This window comes from Phalacrocorax carbo, chromosome 1 (assembly GCF_963921805.1).
Source record: "Phalacrocorax carbo chromosome 1, bPhaCar2.1, whole genome shotgun sequence".
Taxonomy (NCBI): Eukaryota; Metazoa; Chordata; class Aves; order Suliformes; family Phalacrocoracidae; genus Phalacrocorax; species Phalacrocorax carbo.
This window is the reverse complement of record NC_087513.1, coordinates 172,117,159-172,141,012: the sequence shown is the minus strand read 5'-3', so window position 1 is coordinate 172,141,012 and position 23,854 is coordinate 172,117,159. Positions and strand designations below refer to the sequence as shown.

The 23,854-nt window shown below is 38.6% G+C and overlaps 1 protein-coding gene across 8 annotated transcripts in view; it reads left to right on the top strand.

Moving 5' to 3' along the window:
• Window positions 1-23,854, top strand: part of LMO7 (LIM domain 7) — a 130,658-nt gene that overhangs the window by 99,094 nt on the left and 7,710 nt on the right. For 5 of the 8 annotated variants that reach the window (XM_064440728.1, XM_064440721.1, XM_064440727.1 and 2 more), the window contains 13 exons: window positions 2,309-2,423; window positions 8,115-8,276; window positions 9,623-9,807; window positions 10,483-10,543; window positions 11,569-11,625; window positions 13,797-13,822; window positions 14,137-14,241; window positions 15,888-15,980; window positions 17,378-17,721; window positions 19,573-19,638; window positions 19,996-20,061; window positions 21,949-22,001; window positions 23,613-23,832. In XM_064440728.1, the coding sequence (XP_064296798.1) occupies window positions 2,309-2,423; window positions 8,115-8,276; window positions 9,623-9,807; window positions 10,483-10,543; window positions 11,569-11,625; window positions 13,797-13,822; window positions 14,137-14,241; window positions 15,888-15,980; window positions 17,378-17,721; window positions 19,573-19,638; window positions 19,996-20,061; window positions 21,949-22,001; window positions 23,613-23,832 (1,553 nt within the window). Of the gene's footprint in view, window positions 1-2,308; window positions 2,424-8,114; window positions 8,277-9,622; window positions 9,808-10,482; window positions 10,544-11,568; window positions 11,626-11,778; window positions 11,821-13,796; window positions 13,823-14,136; window positions 14,242-15,887; window positions 15,981-17,377; window positions 17,722-19,572; window positions 19,639-19,995; window positions 20,062-21,948; window positions 22,002-23,612; window positions 23,833-23,854 lie in introns of all 8 variants that reach the window. The other 3 variants (XM_064440722.1, XM_064440724.1, XM_064440723.1) reach the window with 3 other exon arrangements.

Genomic DNA, 23,854 nt, shown 5'->3' with positions numbered 1-23,854 from the left:
GTATAAACTGATTACATGTTTAACATGAAAAATGACCAGCAATAGCTTTAATTGTCAATACCTTCCTGTAATATCTAATGACATGGTTCATACCCTTTGACAGATTAGAGATGAATTCTTCGCATTCCTGATGCTGCTGTAAAAGTTAATTGTGCCAGTTGCTTGGGTTAAGATCATAAGACCTTGATGCTGATTTATGAAATCACTTCTCACACCAGCTTTTTATAAATTTAGACACTTTGAACCATTCTTCTTCCCTATCACTTGTAGAAAAGGAACACATTTCAGTTTAATACTCCTGTTATCCCTTGGCCATTGTAATGAAATCATAATAATTTTTTGAAGTTGTGATTGCTGCGTAAGGAAAGAAGTAGTGATTTTTATCTGTGTTGTAGCAAAAACAGGCAGAGGAATTGCTGTTCTAATCAGTGAAAACATAGATTAGATACGGGTTCTTGGTATCACTCTAAGCAAGCCAAATGAGAACAAAATGTACGAGGTTCACATTTTTTTTCCCTTGTCATTAGTCATGAGATTATAAATTGTCCTTCCTGCAAATGAGTAATGTGGGTTTTTAAATAAAAAATTTAATAATAAAAAAAAAAAGCTTGTGCTGTGCCTCAAACAACCTATAACTGAAGGAATGCAAGTTCCATTTGGCATGTTTGTAAATCATTGCCAGAGTTGAGAGATTTATATAGTTTACTAGTCATCAGGGCAATAACACCAGGTTTGTGGAGTGCTCATTGTTCTGGAGACAACCTGTCCAAATGATGAAGTTCAGTGTACAAAGTCACGTTACTCCTCTGACAAGAGATAGGATTGAGGAAGAGCCGGGTTGGGATGGTGGAAATAAAAATAACAGCAGCAGCAACTTCCAGGAACACACTCAAATTCAAAAGCTTTAAATGTGCTCTAGCCCAATGAGCTAACCTGTCTAGTAGCAGATTCACTTTTAATGTATTGTTACTCACCTGAGGACTTGGGTTGTATGGGAGCATTTGCAGGCTAGTAGCTGTGTTTTGAAGAGAAGACTTAATTTCTACCCTGGGCTGTAACAGGGAGTGTCTTGCCAGGAACGCTTCTGTAACATGAGGCGAAACCTCAAGATGTTGCCTTGCAATGTTGTTGTTCTCTGCACCCAGTGCTTGGGTACTGCTGAAGCCTCCTCTGCCTGCGCCCTGCCCAGAGACTCTAGCTAACTACGTCTGCTTGTGCAGTGCTCCCTGCAGCTGCCTGTTGCATCCTACCAACGTAGGAGCTTTGGGGAATTGTCTTAGATACCTAGACTTCTAAATATTTCAACTTGGGGAAAATGAATTCCACCCTTCAGGGAAAACTGGTTTGCCAGGCAACTAAAATGGAGATGTTCGTTTAGTACACCAAATTTGGTACATGTGGGGGTCTCTTCCATGCACGCACTGCTGGAATATGTCTCTTTTACCAGTATTTGACAGAAAAAGTCTATAATTTTTTTTCCCCTTTATAACAATGTCAGTTCCATGGTAATAAAGTGAATAGCATGCATTTGGGTATTTTAATTGTTTTTTAATGAGTTCACATTAAAATGTTAATGTATGCGACACATGTTCATAATATAGTGTGGGATTGAAAGCGAGTGATCCAAAATGTTTTCCCAAACAAACATTTCTGTAGTTTAAAATTATAATGTTTGGTTTGGATTCTGATGTTTAAAGCATCTTGAAAGTCTGCTAGAATGGAAGATCTGGATTCTAGCTAATTCTGGGATTAGTTTTATTATCTAAGGCTTCCATTACAAAGTCTGTAGTAAGCTAGTAGTATTTCACTCAAAATATAAATGAAGATTGTTCACCCAAGTAAACCTAGTTGCAGCATTGAGCCTAAAGGAAACTAATAATGCCGACTTTAGGGTGTGCAAGAAAAAAATAAGGTTAATTACTGTTATCTAGCTCTTTCACATTTCTCATTGATGCTCCACAGTTTCCATTCCACAAATTCACAAGACTATCCGTGAAGACCCATTTAGGGGTTTAGTTTCCTCAAATTACGTGTATTTTATAGCATTGTGTTACAAAACAGTTAAAATAAGAGAAATGCACAGCTAAATATATGCGTAGAGAAAATATAAATGTGAACTGAAAACATACCTGTTTGAATAAAAAACGAGTTGGTGAACTGGCTTCAATACAGTTTCCGTTGTCTATGATGCTAATAATAGATGATTAAAGTGCACATTGTGAGCAGCCTCACTTATTTAGAGGATAAACTTTCCCTCATTTAGATTCCTGTGATACCAGATACTGTAGTGTCATGTTTTATTTTTCAGGAACAGTACAGTGAAATGAGAATCAGTATAAACCAGAGACCTGGCCACAGTCGCAACTTTGGGTTTACAACAAATTGGAGTTCTTCAGGGGCCGTTGTACAGACAGTTGAAGAAGGTAAATGTGTATTTAACTGCACAAATTTTTGTTCTTACGTTTGGTTTGCAGAGCCTTCTAAATTAAGGCAATGATGTTAAGAATGCTGGAAATACTTTAAAAAATCAGGCAGAGAACTGAAAAATCTATGTTTAGTTTGCTAATGTATTTCTGTGAGTCCTCGTCTCTTGAAACGGGTTGAATTCAGAAATACCAAAAATGCATTTTCCTAGTCAAGGGTATTTCTATAACCACTGAAAAGGCATAAACGCGATTACTCAAACATTCACCAAGCCCCTTACAGAACAGTAGTAGGGGGCACATACAGACTTCTAATATTCAGATTGTTCCTTTCAGCTAAGTTTAAAAGATTTCACTTTATATGGTTTGTAAACACATGCAGAGGAAACTTAGTTTGGAGTTAGGGAAAATAGAAATAAAAATACTTTCTTAGTCATGCTGAATTTTGGAGACAGTTAAATTGGCAGATTCTGGAGAGGGTCTAAATTGTTTTCCAGTGCAGTTTGGTTTTTTTCAGATGTGTTAATATTGAGGAAAAGCAAACATTTTTGTCTTGAAATGAAACATACATCGTTATTTCTAAGCTTCAGTAGTCTTCTGCAGAGAACAAGCTCAGTTTTCTTAAAAAAAAAAAAAAATGCAACCAAACACAACAAAAACCCAAGCAAATCACACATAGTGCTTGTTTTCTGAACAGTGAGTTTTCCTATTGCCAGTAATTCTTGAGGATTATTGAATTGTGCCCTTTCTTTCAGCTAACACAAGATCATTCTGAGAAAGGAGAAATAACTGGAAACTTCTAATTTAGTTAGCATTTCATTTTGCTTTCCAGAGAGGTAAAAATACTCTTTAACAGCACTTACTGGCCAGTCTCGATTTGTTTAATTCATTTTTTTATTTACTTAAAATTCAATTTTTAGACCTTTCTTCACTATAGCGGGGTACTTCTCATAATTAGATTGTAACCGTTAACATTTGCTTTGCATGAAGAATAACTTTCCATTTGCTTTCCCTGCTGCTAGGCTTTTGGTTCAATTTTGTTGCTTGGAAGCAGAGGACTGTTTCTTTGCGCTGCCAACTGTAAATGAGAAACCTGAGGGTAGTGAATGTTCCTGCTGGTCATTCACCAAGGTGCACGTGGGCCCTATCCCCAGCTCCATAGGCAAGGAGAAGATGAAGGCCTTGTGGCTGTTACCTTGGTTATGCATTATTACCATTCTCACAAGGAAGGGCACGAAGTATAAAAACTGAATAGAGAATGGACTCTATCTTGGTATTTTTGTTTATAGCATGTGTTTAACATCTTTTTTTTCAACAACTGACTCATGTTGTATCCTTATTCAAAAACTGTAGCTTCCTTTAAAGTAAAGAAGGATGAAAGAGGAACAGCCTATTGAAAGAGTAAGATGTGCTTTCAGCTGGGCACTTCTGAATGCTGCATTTTCTATTTTTAAGGATAGGTCATAGCATAACTCAGGTTGAAAGGGACCTTGGAAGATCACCTAGAGCAAACCCCGCTCAAAAAAGCGTCAAGACTGAGTTCAGATCAGGTTTCCTAGGGCTGTACCCAGGTGGGTTTGAGACGTTCCAAGGATGGAAACTGCACAGCCTCTCTGGTCATTGCATAATTATCCTCTCAGAAAAAACTGTCCCTGCATATCCAGTCAGACCAACCTTTGTCTCAGTTTATAACCACTGTGCTGTGTTCTCCTGCCATGAATTTCAGTAAAGCGCGGGCTTTCCCTTCTCAGTGACCTCCCGGTAGATACTGGAGGGACTGCTGTTAGGTCCCCCTGCAGCCTCTCTTCTCCAGGCTGAACAAGCCCATACCCCTCAGCCTCTCCTCACAGGGCAGGTGCTCCAGCCCTGACCATCCCACTGGCCTCCCATAAAACTTGCCCCAGTTTATTGATGTCTCTCTTACAGTGGGACACCAAAACTGGACTCAGTATTGTCAATGTGGCATAACAAGTGCTGAGTGAATGAGATAGTCACTTCCTTTGGTCTGCTGGTCATGCTACTCTTCATATAGCCCCACCACTGCCAGGGTGCCCCAGCCCTGCTCTCCAGCCTGTCAGACCCCGGCCTAGGTTAGTCCATCCCAGGAGCAGGACTCTGCATTTGCCCTTGTTGAATGTCACACTCCTGCTCTGAATGGCAGCCCTGCCCTCCAGCATATCAGCCACCCTCTCCCTTTTGGTATGGTCTGCAAATTTGATGAGGGTGTGTTTCACCTCCTCCTGCTGGTTATTCGTGAACATAATAGAGAGGACAGATCCCAAGATACATCCCTGGGAAGCTCCACTTGTAACCAGCCTCCAGGCTACTTATAGAGCCTGACAGCGCAGCCAGTTTTTCACCCATCTGGTTGTTCTGCCCTGTAGACAATACCATCCCAACTTTGATACCAGGATACTGTGGAAGATCATGTCAAAAGCCTTATTAAAGACAAGGTGGATGGTATCCACCACTCTCCCTTCATCCACAGATCTAGTCATTTTATCATTGAAGACAGCCAGGTTGATCAAGCATGATTTAGACTTGGCAAATCCATACCAACTGTTCCTAGTCACCTTATTCTCTCTTGTGAGACCAGAAATAGCTTCCAGGAAGAATTTCTGTCATTGTCTAAACATATTTGTCATCCTAACTAGCTACGTGATTTTCTTTAGGTGGTAACCTGCATTTATCTTTTTACTACTTATAAATGACTCTGTATTCTACATATGCTTTTTCTTCAAAAAATCATTTAGAAAACTACTCTGCAAGCAAAAGTAACTTCTTACAAGTGTTCTCAAAAAGCTTAATAAGAGTTAAGCTTGTAACACTTGTTTCAGTGGGACCCATTTACTACATATAAAAGAAGATAGTGCTCATTTTTTACAGGAATTTTCAACCTTTATGCTAAAACTTAGGTAAACAGAAAGTCTTAAAGTCATTAATCTAGACATTGTTCTGCCAGCTTCCCCAATGCCATATAATCTTTATTGTTTCAGTCCTTTCCCTTTCACCCACCCTATTTGCAATAAGTTTTGGAGATGATGTTGATGTAGGAGTGCATGTCTGCGATCAAACACTTGCAGGCCTGTAGGACAAAGGACTTGCTTTTTCACTTTTTTTGTATGACTCTGAGCTAGTATTTGTCTGTTGTAATAACAACAGCTAGGGATAGCTAGAGATACCTAAATATACATGGAAAATGAGTGAATTTGGTTTTGTTTTCATTGAGGGGTAGAAGAAAGAAAAATCTTTTACCTTCAGCAAAACGTATGAAAAACAGCAATACCTGTTTTATATAATGTAAACTAAATCCTCTATGCAGAGAGGATATATAGGTATAAAACAAATTATCAGTAAATACTATAGACTTGGAGGAACTAGACAGAGAAAGGCAGGTGTCACCATACAACTTTTGGTACCTGACTTGCCAGCTAGTCTCTGTAGATTTCTGTGGAGGTGAATCAGAGCAGAAGCCCAATATAGGCACCCGGTTTGCACTCTTGAGAAGCCATTTTATTCACAGACTGTAGAGGCAGTAGAGGAAGAGCAGCTGGCAAAGTTGCGTGCCAAACATGAAGTGGTGTAAGTTGTCCTGGCTGTGTTAGGTCTACACATGCAATCTAGAGACTGCTGCTATTCATTCAGGTCCACATGGTCTGGATGTGTTTTTCTAATGATATTATAGGAGGAACCATGCAATCTTAAGTTTCCTTCCTTTCCTAAAACCTGAAATGTAATCCAGTTTTTCCCTCATGTGCTTATGGTACCAGAACTGAGGTACCGTTCTTGCCTCTGAAGTGGGTCTTATACGAACCAAACTTTCAAAGTAAAATGAACATCACCTTTTGGTTCCCAGGGCTCGTTCTGTCACAACACAAAACAGGGAAATTATCCGCTCCAGTATTTTTCCTTGAGCCTAAAGCATTCACTCTACCATGAGCATAAAGTTCAGTCTCTGTGTAGTCAAAATTATATGGTACAAAAGATCTTAAATATCAAAACCAGACACAATTCCAAATATTATATGATATTGTTGAAAATAGTAGCTTCAGTGGTAGTATCCTCAATCGTATCCTTAGTAGTACCTTCCACTAACAGATTTGAAAATCTATTAATTCCTTAACTCCTTCCTGGCTCTAAGGAGATGCACATTTCCTCCACTTTATTGCCTATGTTTTCTTCCTCCAAATGAAAGCCCTATTTTTTGTTATATAACATTGCTTAAAAGTAATTGATGTGTTTTGAAAATTTTACCCATAACTGCTAATGGAGTTCTTAGTCCATGTTTCAAGAAGAATACTGGAAAAATAGAATATGGAGTTATGTTCTTCTAACGTAGTAGCTAGTGTTGGTTTTTTAGTGAACTATGATGGATCGCTGTTCGGTGCAGTATCAGGAAACACAGCATTTTTCATTTCTTAACTTCTTGGGGTGCCAGGCGTATTAAAAGCTCTTTGAATCCTTACTGGATGATCCAGACTTCTAGCTGCGTTTTACTAGTGAGTCAGAAGGAGGTCAGGATGAAGCATATGGTGTCTAAATTCTTCTGTCATGCTTGCCCACGTTTGTTTCTGATGATGTAATCTAGCCTTGTTCTTGGTACATTTTAAGCATTATGTGTGGATTTCACTACTTACTTTGGAAAATGCTTCCATTGTGTAATTCAAGTTTGTTTTCTTTTATTAATGTGAGGATTTATTGTGCAATCCTTAACTACATTTTCACTTAGCTTTTATATTCTGCTAAGGGAGTAACTGTTAATGAAAGAACCATTCAGGTGTAATTCATAAAATCTTACTTAGGCAAGTCTGAGTTTCCCAGCTCATCCATTTTCTAAATTAAATAGAAAAAAGTTTATTAACTGCGCCTGTGTTCTCTGTGTCCTTAGGCAAATGACATCACTTGCCAATGTTTAGTCATAGATGAAAAAGAGTATAAAGTGCAGCCTGTCTTGTAGAGTATCAGTAGAATTCAAAGTCCAAGCTGTGATAAAAGTTGCTCTTAATTGACAAAATTAGTAGTATACAGAGAAGCCCAATGGGGCAGCAACCAGCAATATCTTGAGTCCAATTACCAGTCAATTCAGAGCTAACAAACTATTGTAGCAAAGCAAATGTACTTGTCAGTAGAGCCCAGAAAATAAGAATATGAGAAAGCAAGCTTCTACTGGAATTAACAAAGTGGAGGCTGTTGTGGTTTGTCGTTTTGGTTTTTTTTGGTTGTTTTAGTTTGTTTGTTTGGGGTGTTTGTTTGTTTTCAAATAAGAGGATTACCAAAGCATTGGCTGAATTACAGCTAATTGTTGGATACAGACAGTGTAGTGATGCTTCTGTCGCTCTTGCAAATTATAAAGGTGAGTTACTGAAGGCAAGAGTGGGCCTAGAGGTTGTTTATTAAATGGGCTAGCAAGAACGTGAATGCATGCAAGTCCAAAAGACTGATGCTCTTTGTTGTTTTCCTAAGTTTCAAATTTAAACACTACTTCGATATTAACTGAGTTTACTTACTTTATGTTACAGTGTAGTCGATTTTTTTCAAAGACTTTCTGGATATCCACCAATAAACATTTCTTTGAATTTTTTATTATTATTATTTTTACTTTAACCCCCACCCCACCACCCCAGTCACAACTGTGGTGAAAAAATAATTGTGAATGGAAACACAATTTTATTTTTCTTCTATTTTGTGCAGGCAGTCCTGCAGCACTTTGTCAGCTGCATGTAGGTGATGAGATCATTGCTATCAACAGCACAAAGGTTTCACGTATGGACTATAGTCAGTGGGAAGAAGCCATCAACAGAGCACTAGAAACTGGAAACCTGGTCATGGATGTCAGACGATATGGAAAGAACGGTGAGTTGTTTCGTTGGGCAGATACAGTATGCTCTGTAAGGCAAATAAGCCTTGTCTCTGCTGTACCTGACAGCTGAGAGTCCTTATTACTCTTACAGTAGTAATACGTATCTAAGCTAAGTAGTTTGCTAGCATGTTTGTTGCATTTTAACATAACTTGGCTTTTTTAACCACTCATGCATTAGAAATGTCTTGACAAGCAAGTCTGCAAAGCATTGAGTTACTGACCTCTCTCTTTTGCTCTGGCCTGTTTCTGAGAGGATGCAAGGTAAAAAAGGTGCAACTAAGACACAAGGGAATATAACACTTCCTTCTTGCCATACCACAAAAATGAAGAGGGCCTGATGTCTAGAAGATAGTAATTTTCAGAACCTCTCTCCCTCAATCAGCAGCTCCCTTTCTTCAGGGAAGGAGGATGTTGTGTTTCATTCTTCAGGGAGTTTTTCAGGTGGTGTATGAGCTTGTGGGTGGTATAACACCTCTGTGCTATGATTTTGGCCATTGACCCAAATCTTGGGATGATGTAATATCTCCAGGATGGTACTGCCCATGCTGAAGGCCTTGTAGCATCCCTAGACTTGCCATGGGTTTAATCAGGATACCCTTTCAAAGTCCCAAAAGAATTTTTCCAGAGTTGGAAGTGTGACCAGTGACTTCCTTCACAGTATAAATACAAAACATTCTTTTAGTGAGAAGCTAGGTAGAATAAGTTCCCAACAAATGGGGGAGAGAAATAGCAAAGTGAGGAAGAGACAGTGAACAAGTCACAACTTCTACAGAGTCCAGCACAAATGAAGAGTGAGGTTAGTGGAGAAGAACTCATTTAATAAATTTGAGGTAGTGGAAGGGGAGAATGATGGAGTCTGAGAGAAGATTATAATTTGTCTTTGCCTTATCAATTTTGCTAGTTTAGTTTAGACTCTCATTTTTTTGCCCTCAGTACTTCATAACGAGCACATACATGAAAATGACACTTTCTGGATAGTTTATTAGTAAAATTGTACCTTGTATGAGTAAAGTAGGAAGATTTTTCTTGTTCCTTACTAGTGCTAATGAAATAGCTTGCAATGAATACTAATTGCTCTGTAATGCCAAGCTCCTGTAGTCCATATTAGCAAAACATCTGGTAAACTTTTACCTGGCTTATGACTAACACTTGTATTTTTGGGGAAGGCGGTCTGCTCATAAAAGCCCTTTTTCCTGTCTTAACAAATTCCACCTGATTTGTCTCTCCCTCTTCTGTTATGTGCTTTTTTGTGTTATTTTAATGTGTTTTCATTAACTCTTGTTCTGTTCTTTGACATTACTGTCTACATTAATTTCTTGATCCTCCACATACCAAAAAGATTGGGGCAAAGACCAGCCTTCCCTGCCACATGTAAGGCACAAAATCCTCAATCTCACCAGTATGGCTACCAACATTATAGGTACATCTGAAAATAAATGGATTGATGCAACTTCTGGAGAAAACATTTCAAATGTTTCCACCATATCAACAAAAAGACATTTCTCCAGCAGCCTTCAAAAGTCTGTGAGTATGTCTTTGAACCATCGTGGGATTTGGGGGAAGGAATAAAGTAAAAATGTAATGCCTTGATAGGGGGAGGATGGAGAAGAGACCTTGGAAATTTTACTTTCACTTGTATTGCTTAAGGAGCAGGTAGGATACTGCAAATACGGAGATGTAGCTGTGCACTTACTAAGGTAAATAAGATATTTTGAAGACTTGTTACTGTCCATTCTTGAGTGGACACTGCACAGTGATAAGTGTTAAAATATTTGCAGACTATGTTTTACCTAAAATGTATAGAGTGTTTATTCTTCAGAAAAGACTTCTACCTCCCTTATTAGTGTAAATGAAAGTTGCAGCACTGAAGAACAAAGGCATATGTGCTTTCAAATTACTTGCAAATAACTCCGAGCCTGAGAATGAGCTGAAATAGGAAGATCTTGGCTTCTGGCATGTTCTTGTGAACTAATGGGTTTTATTTCAGCCACCAATTCACAGCTGATTATTGATGCCCTCAAATGCCTGCAGTCATTTTACCATATAGTATGCTCAGGAAATTTTAGATTGCTTTGTATGTTCTGTGGAAAGTGTACTGAAGTGTTTAATGATATACAGTTCTTGTCAGGGGAGACATGTAATTGGGTAAACTTCCACAAATGTAATGAACCTAAGCCCTTTATTTTGTATTATTTTCAGGATACAGAAGCAAAGTTGATAAATGGAATGCAAGGAGATCTTGGCTCAGGCGAACAAAGAGGTAAACTACCATTGCTTTTCATCCACTGTTTGTGTGGGTTTGGAACAAGCACAGACACTAAACCTGTAGTCATTGCAAGCTTTATATGGTGGGTGAAGCGAGACCTTAATGAACTGAAAGCTAGCCAGGTATCGCAGAGATCTAGTTGCATCCAAACTGGATGGAGTCTGCTTCCACACATGCTAGGCAGTTGGAGAACTGGCAAGAAAGCACTGACAACCCCCCATCTCGGCATTAGTGGTTATAAATTCACTGTGTGGTAGGGGTGAAAGAGAAGGAGAAGGCACACAATTTATTGTAATAGCCACTGCATTGTGTGGAGACTGAGTCAGTAAGAGTATCAATTTATTTCACTGCCCAGGAAGAATGTAAAGAGTATTCAGGGATTTTTGTTCCCCTACTTCAGTTGTGAAGTTTTGGGGGTGGTGGCTGTTTTATTATTTTACTTTTATTCCCGGAGAACGATCTTGATGGTTCTGGTATGAATAATAATTACTTACGATGCTATGACCACTTATAGCCTTACTTGATGACAGTGAGAGAAACCAGGTATGTATATTTCTTAATGGAACAGTAATCCTTAAATCAGAATTTTGCATTTTGTTTTATCTTGAATGTGCATGGCAATTTATAAAAGAGTTTCCCCAAGAGATCATTTGCGCTCTGGAGATGTCTTTCTGATGACCTTAAATGGTCATGAGGATCCTTCATCCAATTTGGTATCTCGGTCGAGGTGGCTCAAATCAGGGAGAATCTGAGTCCAAGTTTGGCACTTGCACTGTTGTTATAGTTGGACGTTGTTAGTGATAAAATGAAATACTAATCAGTATATGACATAACCTACTAAAAACTGTTACTATGAAAGAGTTGATTTCCTTTGTTTCAGGGGCTTTTTATTTTTCTGAAGTGATGTTGCTGTAGATTTGAGGTCTAACAAATGTTTGTTATCCAGTGGTGATAGTCATTAAAAAAAGAAAAGACAGCACCTTATTGACTTGTTTGTATTCTTTGTATTTTTCAAATAGCATCTGAACCTATTTCTTTGAAAAACTTTAAAAGACGGTCACAATTTTTTGAACAAGGTAAACCAAAAAGCTAACATTTCATGTACTTCCATGAAATTGTTATTCCTGCACACTCTTCCTAACAAGTCTGGTGCTGGGTACTATACCTCTTCAGAACTGTTTGTTGCAGTTACAACAAAGCAACATAATTAACTTCCCTTCTTTCCCCAGGGTCATCAGGTTATTCTTACAATTCATGGGTCTACCTTTGTGGTAATGGGTCTTTGTGTGTTCTCTTATATCTATAGCTGTTTAAATCTCTTCAATGTTGTTCATACTTTTTTTTTTCACTGGGTAGGAGTAAGAAGGATAGCACTCTCTGTTCAGGTTTGCTACTACCTACAAAACAAGAATAATGCTGAATATTCCAGCAAAGCCTTAGCGCAGATCTCAAAGAGCTGTTAAAAAAAAAAGTCAAATCCAGAATTAAGTATATCTTGAGTTGCAGCTCTGTGCTTTCATCTAAATTGGTGGGAAAAGGCAGCTGCTGGCTTTCCCCTATGTGGTGGTGTCACAAGATCCCGAGACCACCCATGTCAATTTTGAATTAAATATGCTAGCTTTTAAAGGCAAAATATGAAGCACTCAATTTTGGTTTTGTAGGTTGCTTTTTGGTGTTTTGCATGTCACAACTCACATACTTGCACTAATATTGTATGTCTAATGCTGTCTTCAGACTATGTATGCCTTGCTGTTTTGCTGTAGCCTGAAAGAGTGAAATTCTGGCCCACTGGAAGTTCAGTGTGAATTTTGCCAATGATTTTAGTGGAGCCAGAACTTTGCCTTCAGCGGTGATGGCTTCTGTTTTTTTCCAGAAGTGATACATGAAGTGCCACAGCATAAATCTGTGTGGTTCTGTTTGCTTTTAAAATAATTCTGCTGCGTTGTATCTGCAATATGGTGGTATTTTGTTTTATTTTTTTGTTGTTTCTTTGGCTTTTGTTTGGGGGTTTTTTGGGGGGTTTTTTTGGGTTTTGGTGGGGTTTTTTTTAAGGCTGGCTATGAAGTTTGGTTTTTATTCTAAATAAATTTTATAGCAATATTGAAGTATTTCACTTGTGCTTGAGGGGGAGGAGAAGAGCGTATTTCTAGAGTGTATGCTCAGTACAGTTTTGTTCATTTTAAATTTTTGACGCTTTAGCTTTACAACGTTATGAAAGTTTCTTCTTTTTAAACCTGTACAGGCCAGCATAAGCTTACAGGGGTGAGAGAAGGGGGGAGCAAAGACAGGTGCTGTCTATGCCTGTCTTCAGCATCTCCTGGTGCAATTGCAGGAGATCAAGACTGTTTGTCCTGTTGTCCCTGTGGCTGTTGCAAGCCGATAATGAAGATAAAACTCTGCATATACAGATCAGACACTAGTCTGTGACTCACTAGATGTCTTTTGTATCCAAAATTTACGTTTTCTCCACTTCATGTGGTTATACTTCAGAAAATTGTTACAACTTGTTGCTTTTATGCATTTTTTTTTTTAACTGAAATTTGGACAGCTAAGTAACAATTACAGTAGCAACAAACAAAAATAGTGATGGTGCTTGGGAAAGGATTATACATAAATCTGTGCTCCTCCACATTTTCTCAACTTTTAATATGTTAGCCGAATACATGTGTCTCTCATAATCATCTTGGCACAAGCTAAGACCAAGCATGATAGCTTCAAATAGCATAAGGTTGGTGATAAATGGTGATGAGCTCATGAAATTCAAGGGTCCTTTCAGGAGCAGGGAAGGGGGACAGTTGGAAAATGAAAATACGTGGTTTTGTGGTAGAGAAGCTGTCTGTGGATGTCTTTTGTTCTTAATTCACATGAAGGGCAGTAGGTGAGTAGCTGCTGTACCCTAGAGCAGCATTCTGGTTATCGGTCATGCCAAACAGTTGGGTTTCAGAATAGTAACAATAGGAGAGGTGTAGCAAAGAACTTCCGTACTGACACAGTGGAGATGCACTGCTAATTTAAGCAATTGCTGATGGCACTTGTAAGCATGTAAAGCTTTTAAACAATTGCACACATTAGTTGAAAGCACTTAATGAATTCTGATCTCAAGTTCAGTAGGGCAAAATGCAAGCATGGCTTACTAAGGAAGCAAAAATTAGCCTGAAGCTCAGGCTTCCCACATTTACACAAGTCTTGCAGCAGTGAGAATGTATGGTTCTAAAGATTTCTGGTTTTTGTCTTCCAAATCTCACAGGAGGCCCAGAGCCTGCAATGCCTGATGTAAGTACTATGTACAAACTATTAATTAGTTGTATAATCCTGGTATTTTCAAGAAGTCCACTGCTTTCTATCGCTTTTTATACTGCTTTAAAATTGTGATCAAATCTAAGAGTACTGACTAAGATTTTCTAACGTGCAATGAAATGGTTGCTTTCTGTCCCTTTGAAGAAAAGGCTACTTTACAGTCCGTGTCACTATAAAGCTGTAGTGTTTGTAATGGCTTTTATTTCTCACTTAAAAAAAAAAAGTTTTAAAATTTAGAGTGGTAATTACATGGAAGAAGGTAATATTATTTCATTTCTGTGCTATATTAGCTCCCAGTCCCATCCATTAGTGCTCCTAGTCGTCGGGTTTGGGATCAAGAGGAAGAACGAAAACGGCAGGAAAAGTGGCAAAAGGAGCAGGACCGTTTACTGCAGGTATAATTAATCTTCATAATCATAGTCTGGCAATCCCTTGGGTGCAGCAACTGTTAGCGAAGAAAAGTAACAGGTGACTCCTGCAGATCTTCTTACTGATAGCCTAGGAGGACTTTCAGATACGTTTGCTGGTCTGCAGTTACACACACTAGCAATTATTCAGCAAAAAGAGGACAATGCATTAGTGAGCTTCGTGAAATCAAACCCAGACTGAGTATTCACTACAGCCAGAAATACTCAATCATCACAAGGCTGGTATGCTCTTATTGGCAACAGAATGTAAAGGAGAAGCAAAGACCTAAGAGGCAGTCGTCTTCGCTTCTAAATATGAGTTTTATTTTTTCCCCTTAAGAAAATTGTCTCTAGAATGAGTTTTACCTTCAATTAGTGATACTGCCTTACATTCAGAGATGAAGAGAAGGCAACCAGTGCCATGGTGGGATGCCTGCTAGCATCCTGTTGTTAAGCAATCAGCTGATCAGTTGGAATCAGCCTGGTTCCGAGGACCTCTGTGAGTCGGGAAGCTGAACCTACTAATGCAAAACCACCTGATAACCAGTTACTGGAGGTGGAGGGAAGTGTGGCGTCAGTGAACATCATTTACTCTGCACAAGCCCTCTTAAGTTGGGTCCATTCAGCAAAAAACTGTGATGTCAAAGTACAGTTTAGCAACTCTGTTGCTATTTGGATGTTTTATTTTTTGTCATTCCTTTTAGTTTATAACTCTGCAAGGCAAGAGCTGAGCCTTCCTGAACATATTTGTGGTCTCTCTTATGGTTTGGATGCTCCATTTGATGCCCAAAAAGATGGCATTAAAGAATGTAAACCTTGGCTCCCCTTTCTTCAGAGCAATCTCAGCCCTCTGCCATCATTTTTCTTTCCTTTGCTTCTCCTTTTTTAGTCCTGAAGTAGTATATTTGGCCAGAGAAATAATGTTCTTCCTGTACCCCATGACCCCAGTAATGAATTTTCAAATAACGGAGAAAGGAAGCGAAATCTTTCTTTGCTTATTTTGAACATCTTAAAAGGAATACTTTTGACATCATTAAATATTTTGCTTCTCCCAGGACCAATTGTGACAAAACCACCAAAACATTGATTGTGTACTTTGAGTAATGCTTTGAGACATTACATTGATTTCGTACCAAATCCAGTCATAGGACAAATCTGGAGGTCCAGAAATTGGTTTTTGTTTAGATAAGCTTCCAAAAGACCAAGAGTTCTTGCTCAAATGAAATTACTGCCTCATATTTCACTTAGTGATCACTTTGTATTTACCATATTAGTGTGCCCAATTCCAAGTTAAATATAATCACGCCATATTTCAAGAAATACCTTAGTTGATTTTTGTTCAAATGGGAACTAAACTCGAAGACGGGGAATATAACAGGTGTGAGGTCAGTTGTTATGAGATTTAGCACGTAATAAGCCTGAATTCTCCAAAATCAATTGCAGAACTCCTTTGGATTGTATTTGAGCCAGGATTCCATTCACTCACGGCAGACGTAAAGTCCTAGTATAGCTCAAGCATGCTTTTTACCAGGCTGGTCAGTTAAAAACACGTTAAATACCAGTAGTACATTTTAATGCAAATAAAAAATACCATGTTTCTTATTTGCATGTTTAACTTCAATCTAATCTAACAGGAGAAATACAAACGGGAACAAGAAAAACTGAGGGAAGAATGGCTACGAGCTAAGCAAGAAGCCGAAAAAGAGAGCTGCAAGTATTTTGATGAGGTAGGCTTGAATATGGCTTCACCTCTGACTGTTTAGTTTCATGATGGTTTTTTCCCCTAATAGTAGGTCCATGCAAGCAGGCAAATAATTTATTTTGCTATGCCATTTGTCTTCTCACTTTGGAAAATAAATCGTGGTCTGACTTGGTAGAAAGAGGTTGCAAAATCGGGAAAGAAGGAGTAAATGGAATGTTTTGAGGCCCGTTGAATTTGACTTATGAATTTGACTTAACCAATCCTTATGGATTGGCAAAAAGTTACAGTATGTATTATTGTGACCGGAATGAAGTGGTCACCTTTGCTGTGTATTTACCTCCTGATGCTACCTGTTGGCACTCTGCTTCAAATCTTCATAATGAGGCATGTTCGTAAGTGCCTGACTTGTTACTGGCAACCAGTTCATCTCATCTCTTTTAAATTTACATATCAAATCAACTTCAGATTTGCCATCATATGTCAAGATAATGAATGCATGTAGTTTCTGTAGATGCTGACTTTTGTGGCTGTGGCTTATGGGAAGATGAACAGGTTTTTTCCTAAGTGTGGGAGGTGTTTGAGATATCTTTTGTCTATTGCTATGTGAGGGCTGCTTCAGGCATCGTAGCTAGATCAGTTGTGTTTATACAGTCATAAGTAAGTAGACAGTAATTTAAGGCTTCAGACTTCAGTAAGAAAGCTCTTTGAGCTGTTAGAGGACTGTGCTGTACAAGAATGTAAACCATTTCATATTTTTTTTTAATCATTGAAGTTTGGATGGACCAGCCCTTAATTGACAAACAGTGTTTGTTCTCTGCAATTAAAATATATTTGACCACAGAAAGGCCTCTTTTCATGTCTAGGAGAAGAGTCATAGGGTGGTGGGTCTGAGGCTTGACTTTCAAATGGTAAGAGAATGGAGGAGGATGGGGGTTTCCTCCACATGATGATTCATGTGCAATTCATCAGTCTGATACGCACATGCAGTGTATATCCTAGTGTATATGCTCTTAGGTAGGTGTCAAGTTTCTAAGTCAAAACAGTAGGGAGAAATGCTGGGTATCTTGGAAGAGTTTGTTTTCCATGGTGATTTAAGTGGGGAGGTGATGGCTTGAAATGTCATACTTTAGAAAGTAGAATGTTTCACGTAATTGTGACCACACTGCCCATGGTGCTGGCTAAGGCTGCCATGTGGAATGGAGCTCTTGCATTAGGAGAATATGCTAGTAGGCACTCAAAAAATGAAAAGCCAAGTATGCCCTGGGTCTTGCACTGAAAATGTTCAAGATGCTTTTTACACAATCTGACCTCATAGAAAATGAACTTTTTTTCTGAGTGAGCAATCTGTTTTAAAAAACAGGTCCTTTGCCTAAAAACATGATTTATTTTTTTTTTTTTTAATTTTTATTTTCTTTGATACAGGAGCAGACTGTTCTAACCTTGAACACAACGTCTGTCCCTGCACGGGCTCCATCTGTGTCCAGCTGGAGAGCAAGCCCTGAAGTGACTACTCCTGAGGAACCAGAAGGAGATGGAGGAAGCAAGCTGGCAGCACGCTCGCTGGGTGAGGAAGAAGAGAGGAGGAGGCTTCAGGAGGAACGGAGGATCCAGGAAGAAGCAGCCCTGCGTTTTGAGAAAGAAAGGGAACTCCAAGAACTGGAGCTTGAGAGGCAACGTAAAGAGAAGGAGCAGCAACATGCGGAGGAGCAGAGGCGGCAGGCTGAAAAGCAGAGGGAGGTGTCAGTGGAGACTCCTCAGTACCAAAGGTGTGTGCTCGTGGTGGGATGTACTCTCTCTTCCTTCTGCACTGAAAATTCAAATACATTTCTAAAGGGAGTGCATATGTCCTGAATATGTAAGTGTATTCATGTAGGACTCGTACTGTAGATTAATCAGTCAGTGCAAGATACCACAGGATAGCCTTTCTTTCTAAAGATAGAAGGATTAGGCCTACAACAAAGTGTTTCCCCATCAATCAAGTGCTATATTAACCCACCTCTGCTCTTGTTTTAAATAGGAAGTGTAAATACAGTAATTCCAGCCAAATCAAAGATGACCTGAAGCACTTAGTGTGAACGTTTTGTAAGAACCCTGCATAAGCTTAGAAGTTGAGAGCCAGTGGCTCAACAAAGTGCTTTCAGAAGAAATACCAAGTTAACTCTTTTCCAACAAATGTGTGACTGCTTTTTGCAGAATCTTCTTCCATTTTAGTTTGACAGTGCAACTGTGAAGGTTAATTGCACTCCTGGTGAGGGGTATCATAGTGTATGAGTGAACAGATACTAGTTTAGATACCATACATAGCCTGTTAGAAGTACTCACTGTGGATGTATTTATTTTAGAGCATGAAAAAGTTCCTCCCATTCCCTTCTTCAGCAGCTTCTTTAAAAAAACAAACAAACAAAAAAACCAAAACAAACAAACAAAAAAACCAAAAACAAAAACCCCACCACACACACACAAAAAACAAAACCAAACGCACACAAAACAAAAAAGCCAATCCCCCTAAACCCCCAACTACTAATTTACAAGGGCATATTCTTGCCCAGAGTTTTCAGACTATTACAGGCATCACGGGAGATTAATCTGTCTGAAACAGATCAAAACAGTAACTTCTCTTTATTCCGTGTGCATTTAGTTTACTGCCCTGTGTAAGACTAGCTTTGCTGTTTCTCCTGAGGATTTTCCCCTTCGCTCGTATAAGAGATGACTGAAGATAACACATGGCATCAAGTTAAGTCGTAGGAGAAGAAAATATGATTATGAAGTTGCATATATTTGCAGGGGAGATTGTGAGACCTAGAGTCACTTCAGCTCATTATAAATGACTGCTGCTTGAGATCCCTGCTGAGCAAAGCAGAGGCACAGTTGTTACAATGGCTAAACAGGTTCTTCTTGGCAGCCGAGCCAGGGTATCTTTACAGTTTTAGCTTGCCCCAATTGCAAGATAATAGGACTTTGTGCGGTAACAAGCTCCTGCAATATCTGCATATCTAAATCCTTGATATATGCTTTAGTCTCGGGATTTCATCGCTTCTGAGGTTGCTGCCAAAATCCTTTGGCACACACCTGTGGCAGTTTTGCTACATGAGGATGACTTCGCTTAGTAGTAAAGGAACGAGTTCAGTGAAACTGGGATTTAAAATACCTAGTGTTAAATGTTCGTTTTACAATGATATCCAAAGACATGACTTGAAATCTGAAATGTTATTTAGACATCTGTGAAGGTATGATACTCGCTACAAAGAGCACTGAGGTTGGGGACAGGCAGCTTGAAAGAGATTTGTGGAGGTTTGTGCTTCTCTATGGGTTACCAGCTGCACCTACACAATTTGCTAGAATATACATGTAACTTTTAGAGAACTGCTGTATTTGGGCAAAGCTTACCTCCTGGCTTTGAAACGGGTGAGGTAATCACTGTCATACACTGATAGCTGTAATTTTTGCAGCATCTTAAGTCGTCTTTGGGATTTTTTTTCTCAGCTATTTTCATGTTTCTAACACATCTGAACTTTCTCATTTTCCTCTGTATACTTACTGTTTGTTCAAATTCCAGAAAATGTTTGGGGTTTTTGTTTTTTAATACATATTGTCTTTTATCTGCATTTTGCTTCTAGACATTATGAGCGCTACGAAGTATCTAAAACAATAGAGGATAGAGCTGGCCATCCTCTCATTGACAGGTAAGAAATTGAATTGCTAGGTTCAAACATCTTCAGCAGCAAGTATTAAACATTTTGGCATGCTCAGCTTCGGATTCCTTGTCACTGATGAAAACGTAATTTCAGGCAGTTTTTCTGACAATGTTTCCTTTTCTGCCTTCTTTTGTTAGCTGTGTTTCTGACTGATAAAATTAAGCCTCCTTAGAACTTGGGTTTTCTTTTTTCCTTTTTTTCCCATTAAGGATCTGGTTTGAATATTTTTAGTAGTAAATATTTATGTCTGTGTCTGTGTGTCTTTTTCTGTATATGAACTTAACGTAAATCTCTTTTTTCTTTTTTCTTTTTTCTTTTTTCTTTTTTCTTTTTTTTTTTTTAAAGACATTTTGAGCGTTATGAAGTTTCTACAACCATTGAGGAGCAACCTGGTCAGTCATTTGCTGACAGGTATGTGTGATGCTGAATCTCGGCATAGACTGTAACATCACACCGTTTCTGTGTCAGAAAGCTTTGACACTTCCAATAAACTTTAACCATGGAGCTAAATGTATATTTTGTATTGCTGGCTGTGTTTTGCAGTTTTTATGGCATGTTTTTCATATCGAGAAAACAAGCAGCCAGACTTTCAGCAAATTGTATGCTGTGCTGTAAACAATAGTTCATTAGTAGGATTTTACTGGGAGAAGAAGAAGAACTATAGGGAAGCCAATGTGTGGGTGGTACGAGACTTATCTGGCTGGAAAACAATTTCAGATAATATTGTGGTTGTGTCATAGCTCTACAAGCTAAGGTGCCGTCATCCCAACCAGGATTGTGCAACTCTAAGAGATGGTAAACAGGGAGGGAAGTGAGAGGCAGCAGCAGAGTATTTGTCAGGAAGATAGTAGATGTGCCACTTGTTAGGTTGTGCTCTCTTACCTTGGCTATTTTCTCTTTTGTTTTGCTTAGTGGTTTGTTTGGGGGGGTTATTTCTGGTTTTTGGGGGTTGCGTTGTTTTTTATTTCAATAGAATATATTAGCCACTGCAGATTTGGGGTCTTTGAATAGATAGCTTTTTCTTCTCCCTTTTAATAACTGGGCTATGGTTAAAAATGCTGAAGTGACCTAAATCCAGAATGTTTGTATCAAGCAAGCCTTTGTCTTAGATGGCATCCCTCAGTAGTTCTGAAAGATCACCCTTGCTGAATATTTAGTCAGTTCTTGTAGCTGGAGTGAGCGTACCTTTCTTTTTTATATTAAGAGGAACCCCGAAACTTATACAGATGAAGGGTCTGTTACTAATGGAAGATCTAAATCTAACTTCAGAAGGTGCCTGGACTGCATAGCTACATCTGGGATATATGTATGAGAAGGACACTTAGGTGCAAAAAGCATCCCAGGCAAGGCTGACCTGCTTTTTGGAGCTCCTGTTTACTAAAAGCAACTATGAGATTGTTATATCTTCTCAGACAGATAAAAAGTAGGTCTGCACTGTAGGACAGACAACCAGAACTTGGGGGAGCAAGAAATGTGGTACAGTTTATGCATCATTTGTGTACACACAAAAGACAAGACTCCCTCAAAATGCTATTATGCTGATGCTGTACATGTAAACACATTGCTGTAGCAGCTTTGAGTTGTGACCTAGCAAAGGATTTCTGTTCTTTTCTGGAGTATTTTGAACTGGCTGTGTTACTTGAGACTAATAATACGGCACAGGAGTGTTGCTGAAGCTCCTGCTCTGTACTGTCAGAAAACCAGATTTTTGCCATTGGTCTTCCTGTATACTGAGTGACATTTCTTGGCTAAAACTCATTAAAACATTATGCTGTTGGGTATAATCAGTGACTAATAAATTTCCCAAGAACAATCTGCATGCAGTGTTTGAGGAGGTCTTTTGCTTGCAGTCTAGTAACGGTGCTGAAGTATGATTGAAGTTTCTTATGAAGTTAAATAGTTTATAAACCTGCTCTGAAAGGTATCACTTCTTTGACTGTCTGACTGTAGTCTTCACAGAGCTTCCACAGGGAAGGACTTGAGTTTTTATATATTTTTGTTGAAGCAAATACAACAATCAGTTCCTTATACTTGAAGCACTGGGGACTTTCAGTACACAATTTTCACTTTTAATCAGTGACTGCCTACTGACATCTAACTATTGACATCGTCTTTTCCCCTTAATATCCTGTTGGTCTTTGGGTAGTTTTGCCTCTTGTTTTAAGTACAGCATAAGTTGCTGACACGAGGGATGGTGAAAAAAGGGGTTGTGTATCTGTGGCCTGCAATGATAAGATCTTTGCCTGTGACGAGGTCTCCTAGTTGAGATAGAAAAATTAATGTTTTTTGTATCCTTAGGAATAAGTCCAAGTCGACTTCAGAACTGAATGAATTCAACACAATCAGAAATGGTAAGTACTGTTTAATTTCCATTACTTCTAAAATGTGATTTTTTTGAAAAGTGTATTGTATGTAGTCATCCTAAGAAAATTAATTTTCAGAGTGCTTTTTCATAGCTGCATTGTAATACAAATTCATACCATGCCACAATTTAATGAAGTTTCAACAGCAAGAGGAAATTCATACAGTCATCATATAAGCCTAGGACAAACTGCTCTCTTGAAGACTGTAACAATGATTACAGATGGATCTTAGATGCCTACATTTTAGATGGCTGGTATTTATGACATAAAACAAACCGTGTAGGCATATCATTGAAGATGTATGTGCTTTTGGTATGTTGAGTCTGTCAATAAAGCAAGCTGCACATACCAAGATGCTAATGTGTTTAATACAACTCTTTGCTCTTTTTAACTTCTATTTGTCTAGGAGTAACACAGCTAGAAGTCAGCTCTTGATCCTGTCATAGTGGCTTGTTTCCTGGACTTCAGTTCCTTACTGCCTTTCTTGAGTTGTCCTTCAGTTATGTTACTGAGTTTTTAGAGGACTGTGTGTAAAGCAAGCAAACAAACCAGATTTTATAAATATGTTTATAAATATGTTACAGTAGAAAATGCCTGAAAGCTATTCCTGTGTCTAAAACATAGTTACAAAAAGTAATCACAAGTCTTCATAGAAAAGTAAAAGGTGTATTAGAGGATATACTGCAGATTGACAACATTGCTTTCACATATTAAAGGTAGGGCATTGAAACTAATGAGCGAGTAAACTTCCACAATATTTTATAATGATAATCTATAGCAATAAAACCAAGAGCAAATCTATAGTCAGAGCAGTTTTTAAAGGGATTGAAATTTCAGTTGAATGACTTACTATTCAGTAATTTTCTTAATTAGTCTTACTGTAAAGAATGGTTACTGGATCTAGGAAATAAAAAAATTGTTGCCTTCTGATGTGCCAACACATATTGGAGAAAGATGGCTTGTTTGTTTCCCCTTCCAAAATCTCATTTCAACTGGCTAGTTACCACAACATCCAAGTAATAGAGAAACTCTCTGTAAAATTTCCCTCTCCCCCCACACACATGTATATATTTATATAAAGGAAGATAAAGCAATGTATTTAGTGCCTTGAATAAGGAAAGAATTCTTGAAAACGGGCAACTTCCAGAAAAAAAAAGCTATGAACTCTTAGAGGGAAAGAAGGTATCCTACTATTCGTCTATATATTCTATACATGCTTCGGTTTGTATTGGAGGAAGAGTCCAAACTGTGGCACTAAAAGAGATCATGTGCTTTTAAAAATACCTGTATATGTGTGTGTATATATGTACACACAAATGTATATGCATATACACTTGGGAAGTGAAGGAAAATACCTACTTGTATTCAAGTTAAACATCATGTAAAAGGCCACATTAATGGAAACGCGAATAAAAAAATTGTATCTTTAGATGTATTGCCAAGTTTTATACTGGTCACTGGGCTGTAAAAAGGAACTGAAGAAGCTTGTGAATGTGGTGATGAACGACTGCTTTTGGAGTTATAGCCAGAGAACGGAATGCATAACTGCTTTTGTGCCTTAAGCTGTCTGGTTGAAGTTTGCACATCTTGTCCAAACAGGCACCCAGAGCAAGTATTCGGAGAGGTCCTGGAACGTGGGTGAGTCGCAGAAGAAGTCTCAGAAGGAGCAAAACCTGTCCGCAGCAGAGTTAGAGAGACAGCAAATCCTACAGGAAATGAGAAAGAGAACATCTCTACACACGGACAGCAGCTGGATTAGGCAGCGGAGTTCCAGTATACATAAGGAGCCCATTAGTCTGTACAGCAATAGTATGAGGAGGTAGGAATCATGTTAAAAATTA